General features: G+C 40.9%; 1 protein-coding gene across 1 annotated transcript in view; it reads right to left on the bottom strand.

Moving 5' to 3' along the window:
- Positions 1-15,655, bottom strand: part of necab1 (N-terminal EF-hand calcium binding protein 1) — a 30,791-nt gene extending 15,136 nt beyond the window's left edge. Inside the window, exons 1-5 of the mRNA XM_071901595.1 lie at positions 15,561-15,655; positions 11,585-11,609; positions 8,619-8,727; positions 4,328-4,353; positions 3,881-3,978 (exon numbers count right to left, since the gene is read on the bottom strand). Of these exons, the coding sequence (XP_071757696.1) occupies positions 3,881-3,978; positions 4,328-4,353; positions 8,619-8,727; positions 11,585-11,609; positions 15,561-15,650 (348 nt within the window). The 5' untranslated portion in view covers positions 15,651-15,655. The remainder of the gene's footprint in view (positions 1-3,880; positions 3,979-4,327; positions 4,354-8,618; positions 8,728-11,584; positions 11,610-15,560) is intronic.
- Between the last annotated feature and the right edge of the window lie 727 nt (positions 15,656-16,382).

The following is a 16,382-nucleotide window of genomic DNA, read 5'->3' on the forward strand; positions in this document are numbered from 1 at the left end:
TCTGCAGTACAACAGTTTGTGTTTCAAGACCACAGAATCGTTATGGGTCATTCCCTAGGTGTTGTTTCTCCTCTGACATTCTGACTACCTCTGTCAAGCAACTGCAGCACCTACACACACACACACACACACACACACACACACACTCAGTGGAGTGAGTCACGACAAAACTGGTAAAGGTCAGTCTCCTGTCTACCATCTGACCATGGATTACCTCCTGTGATCTGTGTGTGTGTGTGTGTGTGTGTGTGTGTGACAGAGAGAGTCAAGGCTCTCCACCTCACCCAACAACAGCCATTTTAAAAAGCTGAAGGTCTGCCTCGTCCATTTCCTATTTTCCTCTCCCTTGATCTCTCGTTCAGCCGCAAAAAGGTCAAATGGACACTTTGTTGCAGGAGGCTCCTCTTGGTTCCTCCCTCAGCCTCTGCCCCCACACTGCTCCCAAGTCAAACTATTTACAAAAAGCACTGTAGCTCATGTGAATAATGCCAAACGTAAGCTGTCTCTAGCTTGAAGCGGTTTGCCAGAACTTGGGTTATTGGTGCGCTTAACATTAAGATTTCCCACGTACATTTTATGGATTACAAACTGATTACAATGAGGGCACTTTTGCAAAAATCTGTGTGTCTTAAAGTTATCAAATTGCAGTATTTGTCATGATGTTTTCTCTTATTTTCGTGAAAAAAAAGGCATAGGAAAAAGTATTTATAGTATAAAAAAAACCCTGAGTTTCCCTTAATACACAGCCAAACTATGAAGTCGTTGCAGGTGAGGCGAAAAATACAACTGCTGCTAGGGAAAGTTTTACATCAAGGCTGGACCTGACGTATACGGGAGGCTTATAATAGCTTTGACATGAATATCTGTGCACAATCAAATTTGACATGAGACCAGTGTACTGTATACATGAGACCCCAGGTCTTTAGAGCCAGTCAGATATGTGTCTCGTTCCAGCTGTGCCTCCCCCGCACACGTGCATGGACGTTTGATGCACACACAGCATGCACACAAAAGCACACACACACACTCACGCACACACATGCACACACACAAATTACCTCATGCATGTCAGAACACACACACACACACACACACACGCACATTTGCATACACAGACAGCCCACATGTTCAAACGCAAACGCACACTGACTGTTGTACAATGCAAAAAACACAAACACACACACACGCACGCGCACACACACACACACACACACAGCCCGCCTCCTCACACACAGACACAGCCAGCCCACCCACTCACTCACGTACATGCACAGTTCAACACAGACGACCAGGGTTTAGCCTGTGACTAATGCAGCATCTGTTCTCCTCCACACACAGCCAATACCTGCTAATAGGGAGAGAAACACACCGCTTCATACTTTTCTGCTCTCTCTCTTTATTGTGCCATGACTCACTGGAGAGTCACAGAACTCGCAGCACGTTCCATATGAGAAGAAATGATGAATTTACGCTTCAAGGGCTGAACACTAACTACGGTGTGCCGGTTCCTAGGGAGACATCAGCGGCTCGACAAGCTCACTCTTCACAGTCCAGGGCCGTAATTTCATTGAGAGGTTATTGCCTTGGTCACCCCTCCATTCTGATAGCTCAATTTGCGTGCTTCACAGTTATTTGTTTTCATTTTAGCTCATATATCCATTGTGTGTTGGGCTCGGAAAATCACCAAGGTGTGATTTGTGCAGTTGTGGGCAAGACAGTGAGGAGTGTTTTGACGGAAATAGCCTCAATGCATTTCGCGAGATTGATTGAGCCGGCGCTTCGATTGCTGTTGTTCCTGTGTGCTTCATGAGAGCTGACCCAAAGGCTTTTTAACCTGCACAAGGGAGTAAATAATTGCTTTTTGAATGACACTGGCTTGAAATGAAGACCGTTGCTTTACACATCTAATGTTCTGTCTCTCTCCTTCACCGTTTCTCCTCTCGAGAAGACTCTCTTTCCCTCTCTCTCTCTCCCCTCTTCACTTCCCTCTCTCTTGAATACCGGCTATTCTCTTGGAAGATGGAAAATCATTTTGAGATGCAATTTCATTTTGGCAGCTCTTCACAGCTCTGTGTATATTGAGGTCTGTGTGGGCCTCTGCTTGTAAAACTATCTGTGTATTGTGTTTCTTTTCCTTTATAGAAATGGGGGCTGAATTTCAGACACATGTAATACTCCTCACCCAACCTGTGTGTAAATCTATCTCTAGAAACATTATGTTAGCTTTCCCTTGTAGTTCACTGACTTGCAAGTTAATACAAATCCTCTCTAGAACTACTGGTTACCAGCAGTGTTGGGTGGTAATGTATTCCTCAGTAAATATTATTTATTTTTTTAATGAGTAGTGTTAGGGTTAGTCAACTCAGTTGAGGCATACAAAGTGCTAGCTTAGATAAGAAATGGCAGTTTCTCTGGGTGGAAGTATTCCCTCTACTTTGATTTTATGAGGCCAAAGCATGACAGGAACATTGGACAAAAATGCAATTTAATTATCCTGATCATTCACACAGAAACACAGGAGAGGCAACTGAGTTATCCTGATTTTTGAACATAAGAAAGGACTCAATTTCCAATTTTAGGGGTGTAGTGGGAAAGTAATATAATGAGTAGTATGAGTAATGAGCAAGAATGAATAATAATATTACTGCTCCCAGGGGGTAATAAGTTAAGTTATTATTACTTTTGAAATGAATAACGTGTAATAAGTAATATGTTACTATTTTGAGTGACTTCTCAATGCAAGGACTGAATGTGTACAAAGGTTCTTCCAACAGTATAAAATGGGTTTATGTAGCTTGAGACGGTAAATGTCCGTACATTTTTCATTTTCTCACACATATTATCTTGCATGTACTGTGTGTACTGTACTTGTATGTTCAGTGTCTGTATTGATTATTTGATGCCAATTACATTAATCTTGCACCACTTACGGTTTTTTATTACAAGGTTTGAGGTTTTGTACCCATTATGTATTATGTGTCTAAACATTTGTCAAATTCATAACCTTGCATTTGTTTTTGTCCACACATTTTTATTGAACCTTTTTGTTGGTGAAGCTGGATGTCATAATGTGTCATGTGTGCTCTCTGACTCTCCCCTTATCTGCGCTAATGAGAAATAGCAGTGATTAGTGAAATGTTTGACTTGACACGCTGCTTATAAAGGAGCAACAATGGGATGCACTGTACTAGATACTTACCACCCACAGAGAGACAAATACAGTGATAGAGAGACAAGAAGAGGCTATCCCCGCAGATTTGATAAACTGCCTTTCTTCCTCCTCTTCTTCACACCCTTTCCTACCCTTCCTTCATCTCTCTACATCCTTCCTGCCCTCTTTCTTCTGTCATGATCAATTACAGGAAAGATCAAGAGGGGCTAAAACTGTTTACAGGGAGCGATCAAAAGCTCTATTTGTCTTTCTTATGCAACCTCAGCCCAGTTAATAAATGATCTATGTTGGCAACAAATGCAAAAGGAATCACATCAGCTTTTGTTCTGGGGGGTAATTAGTGACATGAATAAGCCCCTCTGGCCCGTCCTGTTTGCCTCTGTAATGGAAATCTGGCTAATGGGAGATCTGAGAACCCCAGCTGGGTTGCAGGGAAGCATGCTGGGAAAGATTTGCAGAGAGAAGCTGGCGACGAGGCCAAGGACACAAACATCTCTCATGATTATCATTATGTGCCCTGCGTGCGACGTCAGTGTGACACATACTGTATAGAGGTGCGTGTGTGTGTGTGTGGGTAGCATGTATGTGTGTGAATGCGTCAATGAACTTGTTTAAACACACACACACACACACACACACACACATATATCCCTCTGTGTCATTAACCTTTCCAACGACAATCTAACATTGCTCTCAGTGGCTTCTCACCTTCTTTGTTTTGTCCATGGCCTTCAGTATGGACATGTTCAGGTCTTCTAAGGCAGCAAGAACATTCTCATATTCACCAAGATGCTGGGAGAAGTAATCTTCAAAAAGTGACAGACAAAAAGAAGCATGTTATGAGTTTAACAACTATGACGAGAACTGCAGGTGCCTGTTTTGTGTGCTTTCTCAACTCATACATTGAAGCAGTGTGTGTGTGTGTGTGTGTGTGTGTGTGTGTGTGTGACACTGCAGCCGCACCTCTAGGGGTTTGGAGACAGAGCATGCGACCATGCCTAACATGGTTCATTCCTTATGCTGGCAACATGTCACATAGCATTTGAATCTATGGTAGACTAATAGGAAACAGACAACTTGTGCACTGCCCTAATACATTTTCATATTGTTAGCATTAAATCAAGTCATTCTGATTTAGATGAATGCTCAACTTACCGCACAGCTCATCAGTATCCACATTGCTGAAAAACAAAAAAAGGTACACATAAGTTATAATAAATTAGAATATGTTATAATGAAGACTTGGTCACTGTGCAGCAGGCAGGGTTAAGTGAGGTAACAGACTCATTCGTATTCTCTCTGCAAAAACTATGATTTTGATGAAGAATCAATATGCCTGATGAAGAACGAGAGAGAAAGAGAGAAAGAGAGAGAGAGAGAGAATGAAATCCGCTCTGAATAATGTAGTTTCTTTTTTCCCGAGGGGAGCGTGAGACACCAGTGGGCCAGACGGTGTATTCCTCACAGGAAACCCTTGAGGAACTGGGCTGTTTGTGATGAATGTCCATGCATGTGTGTGTGTGTGTGTGTGTGAGAGAGAGAGAGAGCGAGAGAGAGAGAGGAAAAGAGATTAGGTGAAAGGGAGTCTTCATGACTGTGTGCACAATGCTTCAGCCCTCCAAAACATGCCTGCTGTGTGTATCTATGTGTATGTTTGCTTTTTGTCGATGCCAGTGAGTCTGTGTTGTTTTTATATTCCCTAATGCATCATTTCTTCTCCACCTATCCAAAGTCCTACATTTGGTACAGTGCAAACTCACTCCAACATACTGTATGTAGGTGAGGAGAACATTTTAAAGAGGAAAATAAGCCATCATATCATCTGTATAGCTATAGACACAAAGGAGACGTCCTAATCCTCGTTGTTGTAAAGTAGACGTGGGAATTCCAGTGGTTTTAACTGTAATCCAGGCAAGTTCCAGCTGAAATCGCAGTCATTCACATGGGAAAGTGCCCCAGTGTTCAACTGGTCCAAACAGGAGAAAACACTTAGAGCCCCAGTGGACAGACGAGAGCAGAAGAGGTAAAACAGAGGTTATGTGCTGAGTTGGGGGATGGAGAAAAATACTTTTGCTTGTGATGTTTGAGACACTATTTGAAATTTGAGCACTGAAAACAAATTTGACCGAAAAGAGTGTAAAAAACATGCAAAATTATAATGAAACCAGATGTTTTACATGTAGTAGAATCTATTGCATCCAAACCTCACAGAGTCAGACTGACTAGTTAACAGAATGTGCGTATCGATTCAAATATGCATTAATGCAAAATTCCATTAAACTTGCACAATTGCTGGAATGCCCTTAATGGTATTTGCAATCACAAATCTTTCAACTGCCAGTTAAATTTCCAAATTTCAGGAATACATATGCATGCATGTATAAATATTAATTACTTGAATTACTTATTATTTTTCAATCATCTACACATTTCACTGGTTCCTAGGGCTGCACGATTATGGCTAAAATGATAATCACGATTATTTTGCTCGATATTGTGATCACGATTATTTATCATGATTATTCATCCATTTTGTTTTATTGCACTTGAGCATTTTAAGTTAACCGAAATGCCTTCACATTCATAATGTATTTTATAAACCTATAAATAAAAAAACATTCAAATGTACAAATCTTTGAACCTGTGATTCCGGTGCACCGGGTCCGTTGTTTTTTTTTTCCGGGACCATCACCTCTGTAGCCTTAGTTTTTGGGCATTTGTATTCTAAGACACTTATTTTGTAAGAAGTCTATTTGGGTGTTTGTGGGCTTTTATTTTGAAGTTTCCCATAAGGACCCGCGGGAGAATTAGTGTAAATAAGGAAGTAGTACGTTTGCCTGTGTACTGCGTCTCTGGTCGGAGATTAAAAAGGAAATATTTTACCCCGTAACCCGTGCTTCATTGTATACTACACTTGGATCCAAGCTAATGGAAGAGTTTATACGCACTTTGAAAGGTCAGCGGCAAACTGGGTCAAAATTCAAGTAATTTGAGTTTTGATTACGTTGACTAACTGTTGCAGCCCTACACCAGAGCAAGCTAAACCCAGCGTGAATAATCGCCCGCGGCCACAATCAATTAATTGTGGAAGCCAATATCGACATCGCGATTAATATACGATTAATTGTGCAGCCCTACTGGTTCCCCTCAATTTCTGAAGGGTTTATGCTCTTCTTCCCAACTAAACAAACCCAGTGGGTTAGCCTGACCGGCAGACATTTGCTGATCCATTCCTTAATCGATAGAGGATTCAATATGAAACTTTAAAATTACTTCAAAGTAATGAGTCCTGGGCTAGTCAAGTGCTCCATGACTTGGCATGGTGACGGTGGCTGCGATGATGTGTGTGTATGTGTGTGTGTGTGTATGTGCTGTGCATATGCATGTGCGTGTGTGGATGCATTTAAGTATAAAGTGCTCCATGACTTGGCATGGTGATGGTGGCTGCAATGATGTGTGTGTGTGTGTGTGTGTGTGTGTGTGTACATGTTTATGTATGTAATTGTGTACTTGAGGTGTGTGAAATATTATCATCCTTATCATGCCATACCTTTGGTGACAGCTTTAGTTCCTAACACAGCTAAATTACCATTATTATGATACACTCATGATGAGAATGACACTGCTATCATGGATAAACATGATCATTATGTCCTTCATAATCATCATCATGATTGTTTGTTCTCTCTCTCTCTCTCTCTCTCTCTCTCTCTCTCTCTCTCTCTCTCTCTCTCTCTCTCTCTCTCGCTGCAGAACTGAACATTTAACAGAAATAAGCATTCAGGCATTCACTCAGTTCAAACCAGCCTTTGATATCAGGCTCTGCAATCGTGAAAAATATACAGCAACTCATGATTCATCTTTCACTTTGTAGATCTACTCATCCACTAACCATGAATGCAGCTAATTTTAAGGTTGTGAAAACATCTCATTCACTGATCTGCTTTTAGAAGTCAAGCTCACTTTGAGCAGCGATGAAGATGATACTTAAAGGTTGACAGCAACACATGAGGATATCAAACAGTGTGTCAACATGTGGATAAAAACAACTATACAGTTCTGCTGCATGCTTGGGCTATGGAAACAAGGAGGAGTGACTGGAAACTGCTTAGGAAGTGAAGTGAAAGCTGGAACTGGAACAGCTGTACCAGTACTGAACTCAACTCCATCCCAGACAACACCTCCCACCCCGTCTGTGTTGAGCTGCTGCTGCAGCGACGGAGCATCTTCAACCTCCGTTTCACCCCCCCAAGGTGCAACACAGAGCGTCTCAGGCACTCTTTTGTGCCAACAGCCATCAGACTGTATAATGTTTCCTGTCCAAACGGCTCAAGCCTCAGCCAACTAGGAAGGTGCTGAAGCAGGGTGTCTGCCCAATACAAACTAACCCAGATTGATTTCACCTTACTGTGCTCGGGACTATTCTATATGGCATTTGCTTACATTGTTTTGTTGTTTTCTGTCTCTGCATATGAGTTTCTGCACATACACTACCTCTATAATATGCTCTGCACATCATAATTTTTCTGTACATATGGTACTTCCATTTTGAGTTTTAATAAGAGGACAGCTGGCAATGCACATTTCCAAATTAAGGCATTCTGAACATATGTTATCTACATCTGTAATGTGATGATTTTGCATTTTATTGACAAGTTGTATACTTCTTTACACTTACATGAGTCCATACATAGTATGTCTTCTGTAGACTTGTTAATGTGAATACACTGCATATATATATAGGCCTATATACAGTATAGTATACCGCTCGGACAATACTGAGCCCATGGAAAAAGGTTTGTGGAAAAAACCTGTCTGTGATTCTGTGATTAGATTCTTAGATTATATCTAAGATGTAAGAACCTGACACAGGCTGACAGGCTGACAGAGAGATAGAGATTAGTTTGACATGAGTCTCCTGTGTCCTGCGGAGAGAGAAAGCCCGGGCACGCTGCCTGGAGGGGGCCTCTCTTCACATGCTGGTCTGCTGTCACCACTTGGACCACAGTGAGCCCGTGGAAAAAGGTTTCTGAGAATTCTCATCTGAATGTAGCCCGCTTCCTATGCATATTTTATATGAAAAGAGTCACTTTCTTACGATTCATATTACATTCCGTATTATGCATTGCGCAATAAAATAGTTTAATACATTCCTTGCATTACATGAGCTGGAATTGGAATTCAAGCAATCACACATTATCATACATGATAAATGCAGAAACGGCTTTGGGCATCACTCATTTATATTGGAAACACTATTAACAAACAGTGGTCAACCACAGTGGGTATTGGGTATCCTGATCGTTCTATCCATCATCCAGTACTTCATGTTGGGAATTTCCATTTACTCATAACAGTGTTAGTTTATATCCAAGCTTACCTCTCCCCCATCTCCCATCTCTCTATTCTGTCCACCACAGAATAAAGCAATGAAATAAAGCCTTACTCTGTATTATGGGTGTCGATGGTGTGGAAGAGCTCCTTCAGTTCCTCGGCTGTCAGGACTCCATCAGAGAAGTAGGCCTTGAACTCATCAAAGGACAGCTTCCCATCATCTGGGGGCAGAGCACAAATTCAACTGTCAACACAGTGTCAGGACACGGCAGTCAGGACTGCAGCGTCCCGCCTGGCCACCGCTGCCTAAACGCTTCTGGGTCAAAATCACAGATTTCTTCTTGGCAAATGGCCTGGCTGAGCATTCTGTTTTGAGATGAGAAACAAAATACATCTCCAGGTATGTGGGGTATACAAATGCAAGAGAGCTGAGACCAAGGATTTGAGTTAATTCCCTTTCATTTCAATAAAATCAATAAAAAAAAGTGTAATGTGGAAGTGAAATAATAGTTTGCCAACAGTTTCATGATAAATTCAAAAATCGAAGGTGAATTGACCCAAACCTGGATAAGAAGCAGCATGTTATAAGTTACAGTGGCAGAATCAATAAAAGGTGGCATCAAGTATATACATTCAGTTTCCTTCCATAAAGGAGAAGGAGCAATAAAGCAAAGATCATGAAAGTACACAACAACCCCACAGTGGAGCATTCTGCCTTGTTGTTATTACTGAGCAGCATTATGGCTGTACAGAGTCATAACCAGTTGTACCATGAGGCCGACTTGATGACAGTCTCAAACAATCATTCACTGTTATGCTCCGAGGCTGCGCAAGCTGTTTGAAATATTCATGAGTAAAAAATAAACAGAATTTCAAACTGAGGGGCCTCAAAATGGATTTCCTTCAGCAAAATAAAGATGACTAGGATTTTCCAGGAACACTTAATGTAGGTCATCATAGTTTGACCACCAAGCAAAATGATTCAGAGTTTTGAATAAACATGTAAAGAAATGTCACACAGCTGTGGCTCTTATTTGTGTGACATCAGCAGACCAATTTTTAATTTTTTTGTTTTTTATTTCACCGCTGACTTGGAAGTGATGTTCAATATGGCTGTCATGTTACTATATACATATACTATAAGTAGAAGGCCCTTTTGGAAGATGCACATGACAAACACACACACACACACACACACACACACACACACATGCATGCATATCACCCTCAGGCCCATCAACAACTCATGACAGCAGGCCACACAGTGACTCACATGTAGCTGCACTTAAAAATAGTCTTGGAACAGACTTGGAATATAAATGCTGCTGTTTACACAACATTAAACAAGCAGGTGGGATGGCGTCTTATCTTGCTGTTTCACAAGAACTCAAGTCAGTCACAGCATGGGGCAGACATGTCACGAATATGAAGCATATAATCCCAAATGAATCTAGAGTTTCAATTAGCCATTTTTCTCATTTAAAATAAGTACTTTCAGAAATCTTATGTTACCCATGTGAGAAGAACTATTTGTAGAGCAAAGTGTCAGTTGAAACCTGATTCCAGTGCGTGCTTTTCTGAACAGTCTAGCTTATGTGAAAGATAGACTGTGTGAATATTTCTCATGATCTGTGAACCTGTCTAGAAGTGATGTAAACATGGGATTTTGCTCCCCCTTTTCGCCAGCAGAACTATATTTCAGGAGATGTGTTTCCCTGACACAAAATTACTCTGGTAAATGGAGGCACTGTAAGTATAAAGTCATGCCAAACAAAAGGTGGTCTCATCTCCCACCTCTACCACTACATGTTGTATATAAGCGTTAAGGCATAGGATCCCAAATTGTAGCAGCACATTCTGTTGTTACCATGTCGACTCCTTCCAAATCTAAATGAAACGAGGATAACAAGATCAGTGCAAATTTAAGATTTCAGCTTTCGTTATATAAGACCTTCATCGGAGCACACATAATGTCTCAGTAAAGTAAAACTTGCTTGAGGAGAGCGTGCGTCAACGTTGTTGTATGAAGAGAAATATGTGAGGCACAGAGGCATCTTGTCTCCTTTTTCCAACACAGAAAAACTGCCCATTTGAGGCATAACATCCTTACTTCATCCTACAAATACTGTTAGGGCTACTACATACCATGTTTTGGTGGAAGATAAAATCAGTGCTGTATTATATTGCCTTTCCACTATCTAATGTTCCCCAAAAATGGCAGAAAATGGTCTTAGAAAGAGTAATTGAAGGGCTGATAGGTCTTTAGTTACATCTTGTAATTTATTTGTGCCATTTTAATCGCAAGTATAATTGATCCTGATATTTTATGATTTCAAAAGGGATATCATTTCATCTTTTCACCACAGCTAAATGCAAGAAAAACAGAACGGTCCATCAGAAAAAAAAAAAAAGCAAAAGCACAAAGCCTTGAGATTCACAGTGTTACTGCACTTTTTTTAAAGATTATATTCATGGCCTTTCTGCTTTATTAGACTGTATAGGGTGGAGAGAGACAGGAGGGATGGGAAGGAACAACCTGAATTCAAACTCGTGACAACACAATACACTAAGTGTTATTGTATTGTTAACAAAGTATTATGATAACATGCATGGGGAATAGTCATGTCATGCAGCAGCCCTAAACCACAGCACATGGCAGTGGAGGGAACAACATTTGCTTTGAGCCTCCAATCATCCACCATTAAGCGGTAAAATATCGACTGCCATAATGGGAGCGCGTACAATTTTTGACGTTTTTGTTCACTAATGCTCCAATACTGATCCTCGCTGGGCATGGTATTTGTATTTGTATTTGTATTTGTATTTGTATACTTTATTATCCTCGTGGGGAAATAAAGGTCAGTCTGCTGTTGCCATGGAAACTGAAAGAGTATCAGCGGACAGCCATGATCAGAATTTCATTGAGAAAGTACATCTGTTTTCCCTTTGACGCAAAAGAGAAAGGAGGATTGAAGTAAAGCCAAAGTGTAGACAGAGTAGAAGAGACCGATGAGTGTGTGTGTGTGTGTGTGTGTGTGTGTGTGTGTGTGTGTGTTGGCTGGCTGGCGTGATTCTTACCATTTTTATCGGCTCTCCGTAAGATCTGTAACGAGAAAGAGGAAAGGAGGGTTGTCAAAGAATGTTTCACATCATCAAAGAAGTTGAAAGAAGAGTGTGTGTGTGTGTGTGTGTGTATGTGTGTGTCTATGAACGTATATGTGCATTGCTATTCGTTCTCTATGTATGTGGGTGTGCATTCTGCTCCGGTGTGCGTCCCTGTGTTCGTGTGTGTGTGTGTGTGTGTATGTGTGTGTGTGTGCTTGTGTGCATATGTGCATGCGCGCGGGTATCATCGATCACACTCTCAAAAGCAGTGAGTCTTTAAATTATTGATAGTGCTGTCCCAGAGTCCAGAGGAGATGAAAGGCAGAGTGGCAATGACCACATCAGCTTTAAAAGGCTCGTACCACCAGCCTGAAAATAGTGTTGCCCACTTTCTCTTCTCAACAGCTCATCTTTGCACTTGTGAAGAACAATCTGAACTGGCTTTGAGTGTATTTACACATCCTCAGAAAGTCTGATTTAACTGGTTGTGTCCCAGATTTTATTTTTCCATTGCTGTCTAACCTTAAAATCTTTTTGTGGGTTCTCCCTGTTCAGGTGGCTAGGAAAACTCAAAGTCTGTGCCACAAAGGGTAAAAAGAAATCCACTCTTTCCACTATCTTCTGTCTCTCCTGTCCTTGTCCTTTAATTATTTTTGTCAAATATATCTCTGCTAATCAGTCTTTATCTCTTCTTTTGCTACACCATAGCCAACTTCTCTATCCCTTTCTCTATCCTACCTGCTGGTTATCTCTTATCCAGAGCCATTCTCTCTCATTTATATCATCAATCAGCCTTCATTTCTTCTTCATCTCATATCTCATGTTTATCTCTGTCTCATTTTCCTCCATCTATCTCCTTTCTCCAAACACTAACCATGTACAGACCTATGCCTCTCTCCATTCTTATCTATCCAGAACGACATCATAGATAGATAAATATCATAATCACATCAAATCGTGGAGTGATATGATCAATCCCTCTGACGCTATATACACATAACATACATAATAATACCTCTGCAATTGGGCCTATATTTGGGTCTTGTCTCACCTCACCACACCTCACCTCATTTCACCTCACCTCATCTCATCTAATCTCACTTCACCTCATCTCGTCTCATCTCATCTCATCTATCTCACCTCATCCCATCTCACCTCATCTCATCTATCTCACCTCATCCCATCTCACCTCATCTCATCTATCTCTCCTCATCTCACCTCATCTCACCTCATCTCATCTATCTCATCTCATCTATCTCTCCTCATCTCACCTCATCTCACCTCATCTCACCTCATCTCATCTATCTCTCCTCATCTCATCTCATCTCATCTCACCTCGTCTCATCTCACCTCACCTCACCTCACCTCACCTCACCTCATCTCATCTCATCTCATCTATCTCTCCTCATCTCATCTCACCTCATCTCATCTCATCTCATCTCACCTCGTCTCATCTCATCTCACCTCACCTCACCTCACCTCACCTCACCTCATCTCATCTCATCTCATCTCATCTATCTCTCCTCATCTCATCTCACCTCATCTCATCTCATCTCACCTCGTCTCATCTCATCTCATCTCACCTCACCTCACCTCACCTCACCTCACCTCATCTCATCTCATCTCATCTATTTCACCTCATCTCATCTCACCTTGTCTCGTCTCGTCTCATCTCATCTCATCTATCTCACCTCATCTCATCTCATCTATTTCACCTCATCTCATCTCACCTTGTCTCGTCTCGTCTCATCTCATCTCATCTATCTCACCACATCTCATCTTGTCTCATCATCTCATCTCACCTCACCTCACCTCATCTATCTCACCTCATCTTATCTCATCTCATCTCACCTCACCTCATCTCATCTCACCTCGTCTCATCTCATCTCACCTCACCTCACCTCATCTCATCTATCTCTCCTCATCTCATCTCACCTCACCTCACCTCATCTAGCTCACTTCATCTTATCTCATCTCATCTCACCTCGTCTCGTCTCATCTCACCTCGTCTCATCTCATGTATCTCCCGTTATCTCATCTCATCTCACCTCGTCTCGTCTCATCTCACCTCGTCTCATCTCATGTATCTCCCGTTGTCTCATCTCATCTCACCTTGTCTCATCTCATCTATCTCATCTAGTCTCATCTCACCTCACCTCATCTCAGCTAACCTCACCTCGTCTCATCTCATTTCGTCCCATCTCATCTCATCTCATCTAATCAAACCTCACCTCACCTTGTCTCATTTCATTTTATCTCATCTCACCTCAGCTCACCTCACCTCGTCTCATCTCATCTAATCAAACCTCACCTCACCTCACCTTGTCTCATCTTTTAATCCCATCTCATCTCACCTCAACTCACCTTACCTCGTCTCATCTCACCTTATCTCACCTTGTTCCGTCTCATCTCATGTCATCTCATCTAACCCGACCTCATCTCATCTCATCTCATCCTAATTAATGTTTCATACATAATGCAATTAATGAAATTGAGGCTGTAAGTCTGGTGCTTCTTTTGGAGTTTTTTCCTGATCTGGTAAATAAGATCTGGTAATAAGGTAGGAGTAGAGCACCACAATGGCAACAACAGCATAAACAAATGAAGACAAATGAATATGTTATAGCCTCTCTAAAAGGAAATTAGTATTTGGAGCCAGCGGCTGTGTTTTAATGACACAGAAGCCCACATAGGAGGCGTCAAAAAATGACAGAAGCAACATGCTGTCAACCAACCCGCTTCAGAAGACAAGCTGCGGCTGCATTCCCTGTCACTCACTGCCAGAAGACACAGTGCCTGTTTGACATCAATAAGAGTTTTGATGTTTTTTTTTTGTATGTTGCTTGGGTTTGTTTGAATACCCGGGTAAGTTGGGTGACAATTCTTTCCGCGTTTAATAACTTTTGGCTCCCATCTTTCCCTAACACTGAACGCAGCCAACAACTTCATGTTTAAGACATCACATGTGAGGAGAGCAGAGGAATGAGGAAAATATAATTAAGGTGGTGCACTGAGGCTGAAGGAAGCAGTGCCATGTCACTGAGGAAAGCAGGCTCTTTAAGAGTCTCATTAGTTATACTGATATGTTGAACCATTTCAATAAAAATCCTCATCATTTGGTGGAGATCTATAGGTTTTGGAATAACTACCAGTCTCATTATGTGTGGTTATGTAATATTTAAATTTTTTCAAGAGAAAATTCCCTTTGATTGCATTTGGATATTTACAATTGAATATTTCAAACGATCATGGAGGGTTTGGGGGGATTACTATGATAGATCAATATACTGTAGATGTGTCTATTGCTTTTTAGATTCAACAAGTTCTAAATATCAATATAAATGTTTTATGTAATGCAGCTAAATTTGGCACATTAAGGCCATCATGAGTAACCTATATGGCTTACTTTTACCAAGCCAAACAGTCTTCTGGTAAAAGCATTTTTTTTTTTAACTTGGAAACTGGTTTTTAAACACTGACATGTAAATGGATGACCAGCCAGTGTGATCCTCACAGCAAGTAAGAAGGGGCAGCTAATTAAAGGTCAGTCTTGTCAAATTAATTCACTCTAGGAAACAATGATTTGTCTGCACCTTGCACACAGACCATCAGACACGTCACTTGGATCAATGTGAATACAAAGGTGATCTGCAGGTTCCAGAGAACAATGATAAAAACCATTTAGATTTCAATTTAAAAAGTGAAAATGCAGCTCTTTAAACATGGAAACATCATTGCGTTTATGTGGTAGCGCAAAATCATTTTTTCTTTTTCTTTTTTACAATATAGATTGTTTCCTCGACATTTTAAAATCAAATGACGTTATATGTTCCTTATGCCAAAGTTTTTGCACTCAATCAAAGACAACAACACTGTATAGCCTAACTGTGCGCAGTGAAAGCAGTGTGAGAACATTTTGTAGTGAAGATTAAATACATTTTGTACTTACATCAATGAAAATCGACATTCCCTTTTTTAGCTCCATTGGAGTGCTGGCTTCCTCTGAGATTGACTGAACCTCCTCAGAACAATCCATCATCCAAAATGTTCCTCCTGTTATAACCTGTAAAACAATGTGGCTGCTTGAATTGCTCTTATCTTGTCAGTGTCACCGGTCAAAAAGAGCACTCTCCTCACTGTACCGGTGTCAAGTCAGCGAGAATAAAACGCGACACTTCCGATATTTTTGGTTTTTCAAAATTAAACCATTATTGAAATACCATGCGTCTCAACACGGTATAATGTTATAAGCGTCAATTTTTCTGATATATTTTTACTCCGTATATAATCTAATCACTCCACTGAGAATTTTAATCGATTTCTTCTTTGCACATACCAACACTTAGGCTACATATAAGTCTTTTTTTTTTCTACAAACGTTAAACCGTTTACGCTTTTATTTTGAAGGCAAAATCACTAAACTTCCTGTCTTGTACTGGCTATCTCTGTCGGGCTTGACACCGCGTTATTCACTACATCTCTGCTGCTGCGGGTGCGTCCAGAGCTGCAGGTGTTGCAGCGCATCCCTTCTCCGGTGAGACTCTCTGCTGCTCGAGCAAAGTCTCACTAAACCCATGCATAATGCAAATTAATGTCTGTTTTGCATTTTGATATAGTAAGGCATGATAGGCGTCCAAGTCATCTTTTTCAGTCAAAATGAATATGACTGAGTAAGACCTTACGAAAAAAACGATGGTAATCCTATTATAAATACAAAAAAAATGTAAAAAACAACAGATAATATTCCCTTTATGAATATTATAGGAATCTT

This window comes from Centroberyx gerrardi, chromosome 19 (genome assembly GCF_048128805.1).
Source record: "Centroberyx gerrardi isolate f3 chromosome 19, fCenGer3.hap1.cur.20231027, whole genome shotgun sequence".
NCBI classification, from domain to species: domain Eukaryota; kingdom Metazoa; phylum Chordata; class Actinopteri; order Beryciformes; family Berycidae; genus Centroberyx; species Centroberyx gerrardi.